This window comes from Triturus cristatus, chromosome 9, assembly GCF_964204655.1.
Source record: "Triturus cristatus chromosome 9, aTriCri1.1, whole genome shotgun sequence".
Lineage (NCBI taxonomy): Eukaryota > Metazoa > Chordata > Amphibia > Caudata > Salamandridae > Triturus > Triturus cristatus.
In genome coordinates this window covers 32,092,396-32,112,842 of record NC_140592.1, presented here as the reverse complement: position 1 = coordinate 32,112,842, position 20,447 = coordinate 32,092,396, and the positions used below count along the sequence as shown (strand labels likewise).

Here is a 20,447-nt window from a genome sequence, read left to right as displayed (position 1 = left end):
TAAACTATTTCCACCCCCAACTCTTGGATTCTGAACAGAGAAAACGAAGGCAAGCTTGCTCTGCTGAGAGATGTGTACATAGCTGTTACTAACTGAAGGTCGGTTCGCTTGTTCTTAGGAGCTCAGACGAGTCACCCTCTTGTATTTTTTCAAGAATTGATCACATGACGTTATTCGAAACATATAAGCATTGGTCTATACATGTGTGCTCCTGTGCTAGCGAAAACTCTGGCAGGCTGACTCTGTGATTCACATACTATTCATTTGTATACTGTTAATAACCCCTTTCAGGCTGTAATTGGTGTGCATGATAATTTACTTCAACTATTTACCAGTAATCTAAGTACAAACCGTAAAGAATACAGTCATAATAACATAAGTGTCAGGTAGCAATATTGATCTAGAGCACAGTAACGATGTATTTTATCTGTGTTGGAACTACTTATGTTTTTCCCAAGTTCATGACATTAAATTCTTCATTGATGAACAGAGGTTCAGCCATCATATGTCTAGCCTCGTCGCCAATGATATACCTAGGCCCTTTTCAAGGCTGAAAATGAGCGCGAGTAGAAAAAAATACAATGCAAACAATTCATAACAGTAAAGACAGAATAATGAAACACATTAACTTTAGGCTGCTGAACACAAGCCTGAGATACATATTAAAAGTGGGTCAGTCAGATAGGATGGCTTTGATCACACGGTGAGACTGTGGAACACCCGTCGGTGCAGGAAGGGTTTTCTGAGAATGATGAGACATGCATTGCATTCATCTGGAGGAACCCATTGATTTCTATTAAAGTTTTATTACTGGTTCCTTAGGGATCGTTTCTTTTCTTTAATGTCTCTTCTTTTTTTGTTTTTTCTTTTTGTTTGTCCTCATATAACCTCAGACCACTAAGCATCCTCCCGGTCTCTACCATCCCAATTGCTTTTATCGTGGGGGTGTAATCTCAGCTGATGTTGGTAAAAGTTCCAACCCGTATTATACATCCTGAGCTGGCCAAGAGGTGTCATCATTGGACTTGGTATTCCTACTATTTGTTGTCCAATAAGCTACAAAATAACCCAAGCTCTGTTCTTTTTCTAAGTCGATTAATCTTTTGATTCAAGTCTCTAAAGAATCTCACAGAGTTCCACCAGTCGCTCCAAGTTGGAGGGGCCGCCTGGTGCCAATTTTTACATATTTCCCTTCTTGCCAGAAGAGTCAAGTAAAATACAAGTTTACTCTGCAGCCCTGAAGGACCTTCCTGACTCTCAGATGGCTGCAACATGGCAAACAACATTTAGGAAGGGCTTACCTTTACTTCTTTGCCCAATGCGTCTGACATAGTCTTACCCACTCTATCCCAAAACTCTTTCAACAGCTGGCAGGTGGTAAATATGTGGTTCTCATCTGCTTCCTGGGAACTGCATCTTATACATTTGGCATCTCCACCACCTCTTGTTTTGGACAACTTATGTGGAGACCAGTAGATCCTGTGTAGGGCAAAAAATTGGTTTGTCCTTAGTGCAGCGGACTTAATCAAGGAACAAAGCATGTCTAAAGATACTTGCCATAGATTTTTCAGCTCCTTGTCAGGCAAGCAGTTTTCCCAGACCAAGTGTGGGGGAGGGGTGGTGCTCTAGCTCTTGTCTGATGCAACGAGCAGATATCCATACCAAAGCGATACCTCCTTCTTCTTGGTTTTAAGTCTTGTCTGTCTTTCTCCATTGAGTTGTCGGATGGAGAATGCCACTGCTGGTTTCTGCAACACGTTGAGATTTGTTAGATTTAAACCTCCATAAAGTGTTGTTGGTCAAGTTCCTCCCGGTATCCCAGGGCAAACAGCTATCACCTTCCAAGCAAAAGTACAGGTGCACCACACATTAATTGCAAAAGCTAAGAGAACAGAAGTATAATTTGTAGACAATGCGGATATTATTTAAGATTTTTTTTTTATTCCAATTTTCTTTTACAGACATGATCATAAACATACGTTTTTTTACAGTGATACAGCCACAGCCAACGCGTTTCATCCTACTAGAGGATTTCTTCAGGGCGTTGATAACTTAAGTAGGTCAATCCCCACAAGGAGGAAGAGTCAAAGGAATGACCTTAGCAACTGTCTATATATCGTTCCCCATCTAGGACATGGTTATCCAAAATGCTTAAAATCAAATGTTTAAGCAGCGTTCCTCACGGTCATAGATGTTAGTAAGATACAGAAAGCAAGGGTGTCAATTGGATTAGATGCAAGGGCACCGTCGATTACGCAAGATAATGCGAAAGCGGAAGGGGATTACACCTGGTTCGGACGGTACTGAATTTAATAGTCAATCAATTTGCAGAATCAGGTGAGATATCAATAATATTGATGAACTCCCAAAACCAAGGCGTGCATATGAGCTAAGATCTTACAGGCCTGCTAATGAATGCCCGGTTAAGTCACATAAGCACCATATCACCATCCCCAAAACAGTATCCTGCAGACCCAAGCCTTGTCAGTTTCAATGCAAACTATATATGCAAGAATAGAAGTTGACAGCCGATATTAGACTGATACAAAGTCTCCAAAATGCCAATCGTCACGGCAGGAAGGACGGGGGATGGTGAAATGGTGCTTATGTGACTTAACCGGGCATTCATTAGCAGTCCTGTAAGATCTTATCTCATATGCACGCCTTGGTTTTGGGAGTTCATCAATATTATTGATATCTCACCTGATTCTGCAATTGATTGACTATTAAATTCAGTACCGACCGAACCAGGTGTAATCCCCTCCCGCTTTCGCATTCTCTTGCGTAATCGACGCTGCCCTTTTATCTAATCCAATTGATACCCTTTCTTTCTGTATCTTTCTAACATCTATGACCGTGAGGAATGCTGCTTAAACATTTGATTTTGAGCATTTTGGATAACCATGACCTAGATGGGGAATGATATATAGACAGTTGCTAAGGTCATTCCTTTGACTCTTCCTCCTTGTGGTGATTGACCTACTTAAGTTATCAACGCCCTGAAGAAATCCTCTAGTAGGACGAAACGCGTCGGCTGTGGCTGTATCACTGTGAAAAAACTTATGTTTATGATCATGTTTTTAAAAGAAAATTGGAATAAAAAGAAATCTTAAATAATATCTGCATTGTATACAGATTATACATCTGTTCTCTTGGCTTTTGCAATTAATGTGTGGTGCACCTGTACTTTTTAAATTGTTATGATCCCATGAGGATTTGCATTGTGATGGTGGGTGTGTTCTTGTGTGTACACAAACCCCAAGAATAATAGAGGGGTCAGAATATTAGAGGTATAGCAGTTTAGGTGCTGTAGTTCTGAGGGTTCCACTGTCAGAGTTTTGGTTTAAGCTATCACCTTCCATTATATCTCCCCAACGTGCGACACCAGCAGTTTTCAGTGGTTTTGCTGGGGCATCTGAAGGCAATCCGGTGTTCCCGGAGATTCCCACACAGGAGCCCATTCACTGTAATAAGGAATGCCCAAGCGTGAACGATAGTCACACCATAGTTTTGCTTCAGCACAGAAAACCTTCAGATTAACTTTTTAAAAGAATTTGGGGGCACAAAATTTATACACGAAACCCTCTTCTGCGCTGTCCGCCAACATAGCCTTATACATGTGACCAACCGAAGTGCCGTCTGGCCTAAGTAAAAGAATCCTGCAATTCTTTAGCTGGTGTGCCCAACAGTACAATTGAAGATCTGGAAGACCCAAACCACCATGTGTAAGCTTCCGTCTTAGCTTTTTCCAGGAAAGCCTAATCCCCTTGCTGGCCTATATAAATGCGGAGATTAATCTCTGTATTTAACAAGTCTCTTATCGAACACCAAGAGTATGTTGTCAAACAAGTAAGCAAACTTGGGCAGGACACACATCTTAACTTAATTAATCCGTACTGTGTGAGAGGGAGATCCTGCAATTTTTTCAACAACTTGTCTACTTCCTTAGAGACTTTCAATAAATTCACTTTAGGGAGTTCTTTTAAGTTTTGTTGTATTGTTACACCTAAGTATCTCATTTCTTTTGACAACCTGACACCATGAGCATCCAGGTTCCAAGCCATAACTTCCATCTTACTACTGTTAATCTCATATCCAGACATCTTCCCAAATGCCTGCACTACAGTGAATAATTCCGGGAGGGCTTGATTGACATCAGAGGTGAACAGAATCAGGTTGTCGGCTTGAAGAGATAGCTTCCTGGAGAAACCGCCTATCATGAAGGGAGTTATAGCTCTCAAATCACTTCGCCACGAGTTAAAGCCTACCTCCTTTCTATGTTAGATCATTCAAATCTATGTGATGTATGGCGTAAGATCAATGGCGATTCTAGAAATGATTCCTTTTATAGCATAAAGAACGGTCACTATTCTAGGATTGATTACATCTTTATGGAGCTTTCAGAAGTTGGAAAAATAAAAATAAATGATTATTTGCCTATCCATTTATCTGATCATGCTGCAATTTGGTTAAAAATCAAGCTCCCCTCAAACCCTATGTCTAGAAGGTGGACCCTCAGTAGAAGATTGCTTTTGCAACCAGACATCATGAGTAAGATAGAAAGGGACACAGCTGACTTTTTTAATATGGCGTCTGCCCCAGTACACGTGGTATTGGACGCCTTTAAGGCATGGCTAAGAGGGTCTTTAAAGGGTGCCTCGGCGACTTGAGTTAGAGCAGAAATAAATTGCTTCACTGGAAGATCAGCTAGCAATAGCAGAAGCAAATCTGAAGTCTGGGCATTTCCAGGGGGCTGATAAAGAGAGTTTAGTTGGGAGAGTTGAGGACTTGCAATGGGAATTTAGACTCATGATGGAGGGGAATATGTTGCAGAAATGGGAGGTCAGTAAGATGAGAGATTTTGATCAAGAGAAGAACTGTGGGAAATTCCTAGCAATGAAAAGTAGAATGGATAGGTCCCGCAACTACATCAGGAAGATCAAACCGGAAAATGGGGATCCGGCTGTTGAGGATAGGGGAGGTATTGAGTCGGCCCTCAGTCATTTTTTTCAGAATTTATATCAGGAGGATTTGGTGGTAAATGAGTATGCATTGGATCATTGGCTCTCTAGAAATAGCTTCTAAAGCTGAGCACTGATAGTCTATTATTTCTCAACCAGGATATATCAGGGTATGAAATCCTGACTGCTCTCAATAAAACTAAGAAAGGGAAAGCAGCAGGACCGGACTTGATCCCAAATTAAATCTATGTATTACTGGCAGAAGAAATCATTCCGACCTCATTAGAGTTATTTAATGAAATATTGAGGGGTACCTCTCCACTTTGGGACTCTTGGGACGACGCTGGTAGCACCTTAATTTTGAAGCCTGGGAAAGACCCCACACAATGTCAGTCTTACAGCCCGATATCCTTATTGAACTGCGATTATAAAATCTTCACCGGGATAGTAACAGCTTAACTAAGTAAAATTGTTGGGCCCATAATTCATGCGGACCAGAAGGGCTTCCTCCCAGGGAGGCTGATGAAAGATCTAGTAAATACTCTAATTGGGTCAACAGACCTTGCTACGACACAGTGTGCTCCCTTATCAATAATCACCCTAGATGCTGCAAAGGCATTCGATCGGGTCAATTGGAAATATTTGAGCTGAACACTGAAGGCTTTTGGCTGTGATGAGACCTTGAGGGCGATCCTTAAAAAAATCTATAAAGCTCCTCCAGCCCAAATATTAGTAAACGGTAACCTCACGGCCCCTGTACAAATAGGGTGAGGCACCAGACAAGAGTGATCCCTATCTCCCATCCTCTTTGCCTTATATATGAAGCCCTTGGCCCAAAGTCTAAGGCAAAATAAGGATTTAATGGCTCTTCTTGTAATCTTGAGGTCTGTAACATAATTCATATGGGTTATTTATAAGTAAACTTGACAAAGCCCTTTTACCTCTTTATTTGATTTACAGCATTGTTGTTTTTTATACCAAAAACCTCTTGGCTACTACTTTCCAGGCTCCATCATACCTTGGGATTTCCTGGGAGAACCTCTGTATTCTTCCAGTGGGAACCATTCAGAATCCAGGCAGCACATTCGCATGTATAACTTCCAGTGGTCGAGTCGTCTGAGGATACTTGTCTGGAGTGTGGGGGGGGGGGAGCTAAAATGATTGAAATAAATTGCCATAATGTGTCACTGTTACATTATAGGCACTCTCAGCACAAGACAGGCACTTTAACAAAGGTATTATTTTTCAGTTTTAAGGGATTTTCATCACCTTAGACTGCCTATTAGCATTTTCTTCCTGTGTAAGGCTTTTAACATGTTGTGTCTCATCTTGTTTCACAGGGAATTGAGGAAACAGAGGATGTGAGAAGATGAAGAGCACGCCCCGCCCTGCAGAAGATGCTGAGAGAAAGACTTGCTTATGTTGCCTACCTCATGACTCAAGGGGCAGAGGGAAGGTCCACTGACCATCCTTGGTCAGAATGATGTGTACCAATAGATCCTTCCCCATCCGGGCGAACACAAGAGCATTTAACCAAGCCTTAAGGACAGTAAAGGATCGCTGTGCGGTGCTTTTCAGGACCTGTGAAGACCCCACTCAAAGCTGTCTGCTCGCTGCAAAGTAAACTGCTTTTCCCCCAGAAACATTTCAACACCAGCCAGGAGGATAGGCAGCGCATGGCGAATGGGATAAGCAGGATTGACCACATCCTCACTGGCCGTAGCAGTTTCTTGGTGTGTTCCCTGCATCACCTGAGTGAATTGCCAGACATGTTTCTCCATTAGTATAAATACTGATTTTATGTATGAGAAGACCCCTCTGTTCATGGTACAGTAAAGAAGGCTTTGTTTGCTGTTGTTGGATCTTTTTCTATGGAACAATCTTTTTTGGTCTGATGGTCATGTCCTGAAGAAGGCCTAGAGGAAACAATTTGAAACAAAGGTGCCCATGAAATTCAGAAGCACCACAGCCATGCTGCGGAGCCTTCGAAGTGGAATTACACTCAGGTAAAACATCCCCAGCTCCTCGTGTTTAGGTGAAACAATAAAGATTGAATCAATAAATGATCTGAAACTGAACTTGCCATTCACTGTCTAAAGATCGGATTGTACAGAACCAACTGGCCTTGTGGACACCCCTTCCTCCAGCAAGAGGTAGCAGCCGGTCACCCCGGACTGGATTATGTTGTTGTGCCTCAGTCGGACTATCGTTGGGAGTCGTCTATCCTGACCCTACCATGCCGGTGTCTATCATGGCCACCAGCACCACCAGGTCCCTTTTCTGGGAGGTGTTCCCTCCCATGCCCACCTGTCGCGTTTACTGCACGCCCGCCTTCCAGGATGGCCATCTCTATGTGCTGGGGGGCTGCAGCAGGACTGGCCTGCCCCTTGACACAGTGGAGTTGTTGGATGTGGATTCTCAGAAGTGGGTGACCCTGCCGCCGTTACCCCTGGCCAGGGCTGGAGCAGCTGCCATCGCAGTAGGGAAGCAAGTCCTGATCATAGGGGGCATGGATTCCGACCAGAGCCCCCTGGCTTCGGTCGACATTTACAACACAGATGAGGGCAGGTGGGAAAGGAAAGCGGACCTTGGGCAGCCGTCCATGGGCATCACTGCGATTGAGAGAGGTAAGAGCCTTATTTTCAAGACATGTGCCCTAGTCTGCACTGAACGCTGAATCTGAGCAGTAAGTGACTGGAATGGAGAACAAGAAGTGCAGACACTTTCATGGCACCTGCTTCCGGTTGGCATGGCTCTAATGAAAGCATCCTGCTGATGTGTCTAATGGGTGCCAGTACCATGTGGATGACTGTAATAGGTACCGGTGTTGAGAATCAAGTGGTGGTGCTGAACACCAGAAACCACTGGCTCAATTTAAGCACTGCTGCCCCAGTGAAAGCACTGATGTTTCTTTGAGAAGAACCAGTGCTGTCCTGCAGGATGTTTGAAGAGTGTTTGAGAAGTGCTGCCACTGTGGTGGTAGAAGTGTTAGTCTCCTGCTGACATGTTCCAGTGCTGTCCTGCAGGATGTTCTGAAGTGCGTTTGAGAAGTGCTGGCACTGTGGTGGAAGAAATGAAAGTCTCCTGTTGAGAAGAGCCAATGCAGTACTGCAGGATGTTCTAAAGTGCGTTTGAGAAGTGCTGTCACTGTGGTGGTAGAAATGTTAGTCTCCCGTTCAGAAGAGCCAGTGCTGTCCTGAAGGATGTTCTGAAGTGTGTTTGAGAAGTGCTGCTGGCACTGTGATGGTAGAAGTGTTAGTCTCCTGCTGAGACGAGCCAGTGCTGTCCTGCAGGATGTTCTGAAGTGCGTTTGAGAAGTGCTGCTGGCACTGTGGTGGTAGAAGTGTTAGTCTCCTGCTGGGAAGAGACAGTCCTGTCCTGCAGGATGTTCTGAAGTGCGTTTGAGAAGTGCTGCTGGCATTTGGTGGTAGAAGTGTTAGTCTGCTGCTGGGAAGAGTCAGTGCTGTCCTGCAGGATGTTCTGAAGTGCGTTTGAGAAGTGCTGCTGGCACTGTGGTGGTAGAAGTGTTAGTCTCCTGCTGAGACGAGCCAGTGCTGTCCTGCAGGATGTTCTGAAGTGCGTTTGAGAAGTGCTGCTGGCACTGTGGTGGTAGAAGTGTTAGACTCCTGCTGGGAAGAGACAGTGCTGTCCTGCAGGATGTTCTGAAGTGCGTTTGAGAAGTGCTGGCACTGTGGTGGTAGAAGTGTTAATCTCCCGCTGAGAAGAGGCAGTGCTGCTCCATTGAGAGTGGTGGTTCATGATTTAAATGTCAGCACATTTTCATTTGCTGCTCTAGGGAAAGACCTGGCGCTCTCTGTTTTACTGCGCCCTGAAAACAATGAACATGGCAGCACAGAGAGTGTGTTTGACACAACACACGTGTCTTCCCCCCGTTCTCCAGACTATGTGAAATAACTCCTGTGGCATTCCCTCTCGTAATAAGGATTGCGGTATGCTACATACCCTATATGGGTTTTAGTGCAGTGGCGTGATTCTGTCCTGGTACCTCTAAATACTAGAGCTGTGTACATCAGAGATTTGCGCTTGACAGATATTCATTTTTCGTGTTCGATTGAGATTCCCGCTCGTGATTGAGCTTTGTCCCCTAGATTTCTATGTTGGATTAAATCTACAGCCCTGAAGATTCAGAGACTCTTTTTCTCTGATGAAACACGTGTCGGCTGGCCGTTTATGCACAACTTATTGAAGAAGAATTGATACCTTCGTTGGATTCATCTTGCTTTTTGTCTCCTAATGTGAATTTACCATATGTAATGTGAATTGTGTACACTGTTTTGCGTTATTTCCTATTGAGTGTTAGGGTTTTCCTGCACTAATTTGGGGGTTTCAGGGTTTTCCCTTACAGTTTGCACCTTACTTATACACTTTGTGCAATTGATATCTATACGTTTATCCTTTGAGCGCCATTTCTTCCTGCATCCTTAAACCCGTTCCGTTTGACTGTTAACAAAGAGTGTGTAAACACCAGTTCATGCAACCCACACCTCACAGAGATTTTTAAATGTAGCCTCTGTGTTGACTCATTTATAAACCTGATACTCAGGTTCTATTCGAGACTCTTCTGTAGAATATTTTGTAAGTCTAATAGTTTTCAAGTGGAAAGGCAGTGCTTAATTTAAGCCAGTGGTTTCCGGTGCTGGTATCGGCACTTTATTGTCAACACTGGCACTTGTGACAGTCTGCCACAAGGTGGCGCTGTCTGGCTAATTTGAAGATTACCACAACAACAGTTAATTATTAATTCAATATACATAAAAATGACTATTACCTGCTTCCCAAGCCACGCTTATAGCTCTGTGGGCCTGAAATAGTCTGAATTATCACATTTGTAGGAGTGTAATGGTTAGTAGTTGTATTTTCACTATCATTGGCAGCATGGAAGGGGCAGTGTGTGGTGCAAGATGCAGTGGCCTCCTGAAGAGTGCCCTGGCATTTATTTATTTACAAATTAAGCACTGGGAGAAGGGGGTTTGGACGAGTCTCTGTTCTGTGATTGCTCTGTGGTCATGTCTTGTGAGGTCAATACCTTTGGGTTTCAGGAGGGACAGATAACATTGGTGTTGTTGCTGCAGAAGACACACAGGGGGCGTGAACGTGCAGTGAGAATTTGTTGCCTAGTTTGTCTATTTCTGTTGTGATCTAAGAAACAGTAAAAAGAAAGGCACATTGCCATGGAAGTGCAAATATATAAGACACTCTACAAACATCTGTTGGAAACTCAAGGGCTACTGCCTTAGAAAGGCTGGCAATGCTGGGGCAGAGTCAGTCATACACCCTTATAAATTTCAGAGCTGTTCTTTTTTGCCATTTTATATAGCCCAAACTCAACCCGAGGGTATCAGAGCGCTTTACAGGAGCACCAGTTGCATTACAGACCGACACATTCATTTATTTTTATGGCACGGGGAGATTGTGTGATTGGCCCAAAATCACAAGATGCTTGAGCCAATGCTGAGACTCAAACCTGGTTCCCCAGCTTAAACGTCGGTCACTCTGGCCGTTAAGCCACACCTATCCAACAGGTCAGAGCTCCGGGAGACACCCAGCCTAGACCCTGACCCCTCCATCTCAAAGAAGACCCCACATGACAGGATTTGTTCAAAGTTTCGACATATACAGCCCATGTTTATTTCATTGTTTTACAAATCCTGACAGGAAACATGGAAGCTTTAAGGCATGGGCTGTGGCCCAGGGCGCCAAGCGTCCACCACCCCTAAATAGAGACTTCTTAACTGTCTGCCTGAGCCATCTGTCTTATTCTGACAGTCCAGTCCTGATGGCCTGGAAAGCTGCTATTAACTAGGGGGCTTCCCCACAACCTTTTCTTTTACATTTTCTTCTATAGTATAAAGGGGGGACTGAGTGATGGGAGTTTGTTACAGATATATTGGTAAGAAATAGTTATGTATTTAGCCCCATGCAGCATTCATAAAAAAGTTGATTTGGCATTCATAAAAAAAGTTGGTTTACAGCAAACAATGTCAAAGTCATGAGTATAAGGAGGGGGGGGGGTGGGTCACAGATGCCACTGCTTCTAATAGCACTTGTGACCTTCAAAGTGAATAACAACATTGAAAACTCACTTACCACTCCTTTGCCTTCTGGTACATGCATTCTAAATGTTAGATGTTAAACAGTGAATCACAGACAAGTGTGTCGCACATATATATATATATATATTGTTTTTATTTACTACTTCTCACAACCAACATGTTTCAGCTCATTTAAACAATAAAGTGGCAATATAGGTGTAGCCTAAGGGATAGAACTGCTGCCTGAGCTGGAGTCTCTAAGATCTTTGTAACATTATATACGGGATAAAGTACCCCTGCCGCATATTATGAGGATATTGCAAGTCACCAAGGAGTTCCATAACCATATGGAGGAATAAGGCCCAAGTCTGGGTTCCTTTAAAAGGTTATCCAACTCCGAGATGACTTGCAATATCCTTTTAATATACACCAGGGGGTATTTTATCCCATAAAATCAGGGCCACTGAGAATATACAATTGTGAGGCAGCAGCGATTTTGGCATCATTGTAGATTTGCCACATTTGCCTAATACTCCGTCATCTGCCGCAAAATCTGCAGGTTTTGACAAAAAAATTGTTTCCAGCTCAAATGGTCCAAAATGTATTAAAACACAGTGACATGTGCTGCCACAGAATGGAAGGACATTTGCAAAGGTCCACTAGTCACCTTTGTGTAGCTTATTGCTATACTTGGGTGTTAAAATGGAACTAATGAGGTACAACTAATGCCCAGACATGTGTTAACACGTTTGAAAATGACTAAAGAATGAGGTAATAATAAAAAAATGTGACGCATAGTATCGCATAATTTGCCTTTTCTTGCAGCTTAATTTACTCAACCCTGCCGCATAATTTGACCCTCTCCCGGCACATAATTCCGCTGGCCCCGCATATAATACATGGACACACCATCACCTTTCCCCACAAACAACTTAAAAACTCGGTGCGGAACTCTTTCGTGTGAAAGAGCGACCATGTTCACAAACATGAAGAATAAAAATAAAACCTATAATGCAAAATGAAACACATCAAAAGCCTGTTCAATATTCGTTGCAAACAGATATTAGAAACAGGTCAATACAAGTCAGTTTAAAAAAAATGCAGTAGCTCAGAATGTTAAGAAACATGCAGAAAGATTCTAGATTTTCTCTACCTAAGGAGTGTAACACATAAACAATTGTGGTGCTAAGTGTCTAATATTTCTGTTTATTCTTTACAAGACAGTTGTTCTCCATAAATATCTTATGTTCTTGAAGAAAAGAAAATCAAAATCAAGATGACTTCTGTCATTTGTTTTGAGAATTTCTTTAATATTGATTGCCGTTTTTGTAGCCTCGTTTTATATAGGCTACAAATCGAGGTAACAGCACGAAAATCAATAATTCAAAAGTCTCAAAACACATGACAAATAATTCTCGATTCTCTTTTCTACAAGAACACCTTCTATTCATGGACTGCCTTGTAAAGAATAAACAGGAAAGTTAGATTCTCTGCACTAGGAATATTTATATTTGAGGGGGAGTTGGCCAAACCCCTAAGGAGTGTTGACAGAGTTTCCCACTATAAACCATTTTAACAAGCTAGGAATTAAAGGTTGGACGTGGTGAGGGTTGGCCCTTCAACCTTTACCAAAACTGCAAAAAATAAACATCTTATTTCTGCTTACTTTACTTCAATTATGCTCTGTGACCTGGCCTGCCTTTCACCTGCCTCTCACCTGCCTCTCACCTGCCAGCAAGCACTGTGAGGTCAGCACTTTACTGTAATAGCTTCTAATAGTTTAGTTTTTATGTCTTTTCTTCAATTATAAAGACATTAGAGACTGACCTTTATACAGGGAGTACAGAATCCCATGTATTATCATAGACTTGCTGTCTACAACCTGTCTAAACACAGAGGTGGGTTACAGGCTTGACTGTAGTTCTCTGCGCCCTACAGATTGCACATCACAGGAGGGCTGCCCTGTGTAAAGCCTGTGTCTGTATTACAAGCTGTGTAACTGGAGAAGGTGCTTCTCTTTCCAAAGCTAGAATGAGTACAATTTTCTTATATGAACAAAGATCACTTTAGTAAATCCTGTTTCGATGACATCCGTGCTGAACACCCCGGACTACACCTCAAAAAGGTGCAGAAAACGTGAATGCTTAAAAAATGTGCACAGTTAGAATAAAATGTCCCTGAAAACTATACAGTACATCCCACAACCATCTCTAACAAATGCTGTTTGAAAAATCCTTATTACCTTTCTTGTATTTAAGTTCACTCTTTCCTGTGTTTAATGATCTGTGTTGTAGCTCTTGTAAGTTGATGACTTTTGCAAACCGGGGCGGCTGGTAGCCTTAGAAAGTGGTGGGCCGAGCGAAGTGCCCCACTGCTTTCCAAAAACATAAATTAAACGACCCCCTCCTTCTGAAAGTCAAAAACAACCAACACTTCCCTCCAAAAGCACAAATAAAAACAACCCCTCCACCTAAAACCCCTAAAAAAACATAACCACTAACTTAATCACTAGGCGTACATGCAGTACACGTTCCTAATAAATAAAATAAAATTAATTGTACTTACCCACGACCTTGGCGCCCTCCTCGGTGTTCCTCTGCAGTCTGATGCACAAAGGATGAACCCCTAACCAATCCAGAATCTGCTCTCATGCTGCTACAAAAAACAAATGATGGACGGAATGCTGACAATGCAGACATTCTCCCCCAGTCAAGAGATCTGGGTTAAATCCATTGTTCTTTTGCCCACTACGCCACCCCAGTTTAGACATGGCCATATGCAAATCAGTCTTGACCCTGTGCCTCATGGGAACAGTCCAGCCCGAACTGCCAAGCCATGTCTTCCCTGGACCGGAATCAAGCATCCTAGGACCGGTTTCTGGCTATCAGCCGTCATCAGCCAGGATAGCTTGACTCCAGTGGCGTAGTGAGCACGGGACCCACGTCTGGGCATACCCATCCCACTTAGGGCGAAAAGCGTTACAAAAAACAAATGATGGACGGAATGCTGACAATGCAGACATTCTCCCCCAGTCAAGAGATCTGGGTTAATTCCATTGTTCTTTTGCCCACTACGCCACCCCAGTTCAGACATGGCCATATGCAAATCAGTCTTGACCCTGTGCCTTATGGGAACAGTCCAGCCCGAACTGCCAAGCCATGTCTTCCCTGGACCGGAATCAAGCATCCTAGGACCGGTTTCTGGCTAACAGCCGTCATCAGCCAGGATAGCTTGACTCCAGTGGCGTAGTGAGCACGGGACCCACGTCTGGGCATACCCATCCCACTTAGGGCGAAAAGCGTTACAAAAAACAAATGATGGACAGAATGCTGACAATGCAGACATTCTCCCCCAGTCAAGAGATCTGGGTTAAATCCATTGTTCTTTTGCCCACTACGCCACCCCAGTTCAGACATGGCCATATGCAAATCAGTCTTGACCCTGTGCCTTATGGGAACAGTCCAGCCCGAACTGCCAAGCCATGTCTTCCCTGGACCGGAATCAAGCATCCTAGGACTGGTTTCTGGCTATCAGCCGTCATCAGCCAGGATAGCTTGACTCCAGTGGCGTAGTGAGCACGGGACCCACGTCTGGGCATACCCATCCCACTTAGGGCAAAAAGCGTTACAAAAAACAAATGATGGACGGAATGCTGACAATGCAGACATTCTCCCCCAGTCAAGAGATATGGGTTAAATCCATTGTTCTTTTGCCCACTACGCCACCCCAGTTCAGACATGGCCAGATGCAAATCAGTCTTGACCCTGTGCCTTATGGGAACAGTCCAGCCCGAACTGCCAAGCCATGTCTTCCCTGGACCGGAATCAAGCATCCTTTTCGCCCTAAGTGGGATGGGTATTCCCAGACGTGGGACCCGTGCTCACTAAGCCACTGGAGTCAAGCTATCCTGGCTGATGACGGCTGATAGCCAGAAACCGGTCCTAGGATGCTTGATTCCGGTCCAGGGAAGACATGGCTTGGCAGTTCGGGCTGGACTGTTCCCATGAGGCACAGGGTCAAGACTGATTTGCATATGGCCATGTCTAAACTGGGGTGGTGTAGTGGGCAAAAGAACGATGGATTTAACCCAGATCTCTTGACTGGGGGAGAATGTATGCATTGTCAGCATTCCGTCCATCATTTGTTTGTTGTAACGCTTTTCGCCCTAAGTGGGATGGGTATTCCCAGACGTGGGACCCGTGCTCACTACGCCACTGGAGTCAAGCTATCCTGGCTGATGACGGCTGATAGCCAGAAACCGGTCCTAGGATGCTTGATTCCGGTCCAGGGAAGACATGGCTTGGCAGTTCGGGCTGGACTGTTCCCATGAGGCACAGGGTCAAGACTGATTTGCATATGGCCATGTCTAAACTGGGGTGGTGTAGTGGGCAAAAGAACGATGGATTTAACCCAGATCTCTTGACTGGGGGAGAATGTATGCATTGTCAGCATTCCGTCCATCATTTGTTTGTTGTAACGGTTTTCGCCCTAAGTGGGATGGGTATTCCCAGACGTGGGACCCGTGCTCACTACGCCACTGGAGTCAAGCTATCCTGGCTGATGACGGCTGATAGCCAGAAACCGGTCCTAGGATGCTTGATTCCGGTCCAGGGAAGACATGGCTTGGCAGTTCGGGCTGGACTGTTCCCATGAGGCACAGGGTCAAGACTGATTTGCATATGGCCATGTCTAAACTGGGGTGGTGTAGTGGGCAAATGAACGAGGGATTTAACCCAGATCTCTTGACTGGGGGAGAATGTATGCATTGTCAGCATTCCGTCCATCATTTGTTTGTTGTAACGCTCATGCTGCTAAGCAGCATGAGAGAAGTGCCAGGATTGGATGGAGCGTGTTGACTGAACGCTCCTTTAGGCCCTGGAGACCCGCGCTTGTTCTCCACCCAGTTGTTTATGACAGCTGGGAGGAGAGCTACAAAGTGCGCATGTCACTTTGGCCAGCGTGTGACAGCCGGCCAAATTGACATGCGCACTTTGGAGCGTACAGTCAAGCCACTGCTCCAGCCCTCGGCTGCCAATCGGCAGCAGAGGACACGCCCCCATTTCTCCTGGCTCGGGGGCAGGATTGCAGCTGCGGCGCTCCATGGTGAAAAATAAAATAAAAATGAAATAATTTGATTGCCGTTTTATTTTTCACGTTTAGCGCGGCTCGCAGCAGGCGGGGGCGTGTCTTACCCCATCCTAATGAAAGAAACGCTACTGTGTGCAAATTGCAGTTTTTTTTGCTTAACCAGAAATTGACAGGGGGGACTGCATCGTCAAGATGTATATTCACTACCCCTAATTATAGGTAAATTGTCCTAATTGGGGTCCCCAAGATATGCTTGTTTCTCGAACCCCAAAGATCTTGAAGATGACCCTACCTGTGAACTGGCCTAGAGTGTATGAATGAGCTGAAAATGGTTAATAAATTCAAAGCTGTTCCAAACAGGCGCCCCCACAACAGATTTGGCTCATGGACCCCACAACTCTTAATAAAAAATCCATCTACAAGCAAAAACATATCATACCCTATCCAGGGTCCTAACCAAGGGCGCCACAGCCACTGGGGTGGGCCCCATCCGAAAGGGTTATGTTGGCTCTAAATAACCAGCATGGAAGCCTGTGCCAAGATGACTCTGGTGAAGGAGACAGGGCTGGGGAAGCCCTCTTCACAGGTTCACAGGGCAAGTCAAGGGAGGGTGGCACCATAAGGTGGGGTGGCACCCAATAACCCACCAGCAGTGACTGTGCACACTGCCAGTTACTTTCTCTTGTATTGCTTCATTAGTCTGTTCTCGTTTTATGTGCTGGGCCGCTGGCACCAGGACTGTGGAAGAACAGTGGTGAACCAGAAGCCCAGAGAAGGCCTTTGATTTGGGGGCTTCTTGCCCAGTCTCAGTGGCCATCCGCTGCAAAGGGCTACGCACCAGGGTCAGACTCACGCATTTTAGTGTAGGAGTCCATCTCATGCCAGGAAAATGCGATGTCAGGCATTATCAGCTAGCACCTGAGATGTGCAATGACCCCAGGGGTGCTACAGCCCTCCCCGCAGCCCAAGTAATGAGCCAGCCCAGGTTGAGGCGAGATGACGCTGGTTGCTATGGAAATACATCAGCCTGGGCCACAGCAACGATGCTTGTTTACTTCATTGCCAGGCTGGATACAGCAGTAACAAAGAGCTGCCTCTGGACCAGTTCCTAATACACCTCACATGGCATATTATCCTCCTGTACAGTACTGGCTCCTGTGTGGCATGATTTGACCTCAAAGTAGATTTCACATTTGTTTTATCCGGTTGTTGCCCAGAGTGGCACAGCACAGCACTCTGGGTCTTGCATCCCCGCGATTTCCCCTTCCTGTCATCCAGAAGAAGTCTTGGAAGACAACATCTCTGCCCCATCCCTAACCACAAATACGGATTTTGTCTGTGTGCACCTAGGCAGTGCTTAATTTGAGATGGTGGTTTCCGGTGCTCGATACCAGCACTTAATTGTCAACACCAGTGCTTGCAAAGTTTGCCACATGGTGGCATTGTCTGTCTAACTTAAAGATGAGCACAACAGCAGTTGTTTATTAATTCAATATACATTAAAAATGACTATTGACTGTCTCTCAAGCCATTCTTATAGCTTTGGGGGCGTGGAATAGACTGAATTGTCCCACTTGTAGGAGTGTGATGATTAGTAACTGTGTTGGTACTGCCATTGGCAGCGCTGGGAGGGGCAATGTGTGGTGCACGCTGGAGTGGCCTCATGACGAGGGCCCTGGCACTTATTGTTTTACAAATTAAGCACTGCACCTAGGGGTCCTGGGCCCAGCAGCAGAGGTAAAAAAACACACAGTGCAACATCCCACAGTGTCCCACGTGTCCGAACGAGGAACTTCCTGGGCCTCCTTCCCTTACTATCGGCACTGCCAGGTAGCCCCCGGCAGCCTGACATTCGAACCAGTCCCTGGCTCAAGCTTGCTGCCTGTTCTTAATCTCTGTCGAGGGAGCTGAAGGAAGCAGTAGTCCCTGGAGCGTGGTGGGACTGCCTGGAAGAGTGGGCAGTCTTTATCAGCACCTTGAGGTGGGCGAGGCAACAGAGTAACAGGGGGCGGCAAGCCGGAGTCTGGCTTGGCTTTAAGAGCCTGTTGCACGAGCCGAGCCATACAAATATTTTTGGCATGTAAATCGTGCACAAAAATATATTCTTTTCAAAATTCAGGTAAATGTATTTCTTTAACATGCACATGAGTTTTTCACCTCAGTACATCATATATATTGAGAGGCTTTTACTAAATAGAAGAATTTTTAAACATGAATTTAGAAACATTCATGCACCTGCCCTGTCTTCAATGTCATTGAACTAAAATGCAAGTCAGTTCTCATGTGCACCTTAGAAGGGGCTGGTTTGTTATCAGATGCTGATGGGAGGAATGCTCGCATTAACTCTAGCCACGGCTGCTTTCTCTGGGTAACATTCCAACTCATCGTTCTTTTACCACACCACCTCAGAGTAGACTCAGCCAATATGCAAATCAGTCCACGCCCTGCACCAATAGGACAAGTCCAGCCCAGACTGTCAGGCCAGGTCCTCCCTGAACCAAATCATAAGCAAATCAAAACCGGTTTAAACCTTGACTGGGGCTCAACGGTCGGGTGTCGCTTGGTTCTAGTAGCAGAGTGCGGAAGGGACCCACGTCGGTACGTACCCCTGGCCAACTGGGTGTTACATCAAACGCACAAACGGTGCCGGCAGGAATGCTTGCAGTAAGCCCAACCACTGTCAATCGCTTCAGGTTGGGTCTGCCATTAGGCATGGAGCCCTCTGGCGGGTGAATATCACATGGCAGAAACACATGGTCTGTAGCACACAGCATTGACTTGGCGTGCAATATAAAAGGTGCACATGGGGGTTCCATTTCTTTTTCTTGTAATCCCAATTTCATGGACCGATTGAAAGGAAAGCTCAAGTAATAGGAACAAAACATTTCTCCTGATCCTTTTTCAGATGGCCCACATACAGACTGTGTGATCTGGGGCACCTTCAGCCAGTGTCATCTTTATACCTACAATCACCATGCATTCTGAGATCTGTGCTTTTTAAATTCTGGGCTAAGACCCCTCAAGCAGGACTGGCAGGAAGCCCCTTCAGTAGCCCAGGCTGGATGTCCACTGGGTGGCTGTGGTGGGTGCCACTGAAATGAACATCTCTGCATGGGGTGAACATGAGGTGTGGAGAGACGCCCCTGAGACTCCGCCTCTCTTTGAATGGTACCTGTAAGGTGCAGCAGAGGAGGTGTATTACTAAAAGAAGGCTTAGTAACTCATGTTTTACCTTCAGCTGTGCATACGGGGAAGGTGAACATGTGTTGTGAAGTGGTCCTGATGCAGCAGGGGCGTGTCCACAACGCCTGCCTGCTTTTCAATTTATTGAGTTAATGGTCAGACCCCCTGCGCCCAGGCGCTGCCTGTGGCATCTGTATTCATGTGAGGGATGCTTGTACTGTTCCTTGGTCCTGATGCTGCACTGGTATCGGGGATGGCATTCCTTCTTCCTTTCCATTCTGTACTTAGAGACGCTGTATTGGCACAGCTCCGAGGGTACAGCTGGTCAAAGATGGGCAGGGCACAAGTCGGGGATACACATAGGTGGACAATGTCCACCCAATATTTTTACAGGGTGAACACTGTCCACCCTGCCAAGAAGTAGGGCCCAACTGAATAATGTGCTGAACTCATCCCGGTGTGAATTTCAAACACGGGGGCACTTTCAGCAGCGCCTGCACTTTGATGTCTACTTCCGATCCGCAACAACGTGCACGGGGACGGGGCTTTCTTATTTCAGACTCCTGCTGGGCCCATAACAAAGGCCACATTTCAGGGGCCAACAGGCCTCCTTTTGTTTGAGTCTCCTGGCTGGGAGAGGTCAGGGGCCTCACACCTAGGTGCAAATGCAGCGGAGGGGAAACAAAGGTTTACACCATGTTAGCACTTCACAAATACTCGAGAGAGGCAGCTTTTCTCTTTGTTCAGTCCCTGTTTACGAGATATGCATTCACTGTAAAAATGTCAGGAGTGCAATGTACTCTATTAAAACCCAATAACACCGGGGTCCGCAGAGTCCCGTCTGGCGGAGGCTGAGATTCTTCCGCGGGGACTCTCGGATCACCCCCCAGTATCGGTGCTCTTACGTATGGGGGGCTCGGGGCGGCCGTTTCGCTGGCGACTCTCGGGGTGGCACCTGCAACACAGCGCCTATAGGGCGCACATGACTACGGCGCTAGCTCAATATCTGACGCTGAATGGGGGCTCCGTGCCCGGGGCGGATATGTTGTGGGAGGAGTTGAAGCCGACACTTCGTGGGGCGGATATTTCATTCTGCGCGGCGGCCCGCCGTGAGCGCCAGGCGGGGTTGGTCCGGGCGGAGGCCGAAGTCGCAGATTTGGAG

At 45.5% G+C, this 20,447-nt stretch overlaps 1 protein-coding gene across 3 annotated transcripts in view; it reads left to right on the top strand.

Moving 5' to 3' along the window:
• The window catches only part of KLHDC8B (kelch domain containing 8B), a 1,076,716-nt gene that overhangs the window by 244,366 nt on the left and 811,903 nt on the right, over positions 1-20,447 (top strand). For all 3 annotated transcript variants that reach the window (XM_085624303.1, XM_085624301.1, XM_085624300.1), the window contains one exon: positions 6,302-7,588. In XM_085624303.1, coding sequence (XP_085480429.1) covers positions 7,198-7,588 — 391 coding nt within the window. In that variant the 5' untranslated portion in view covers positions 6,302-7,197. The remainder of the gene's footprint in view (positions 1-6,301; positions 7,589-20,447) is intronic.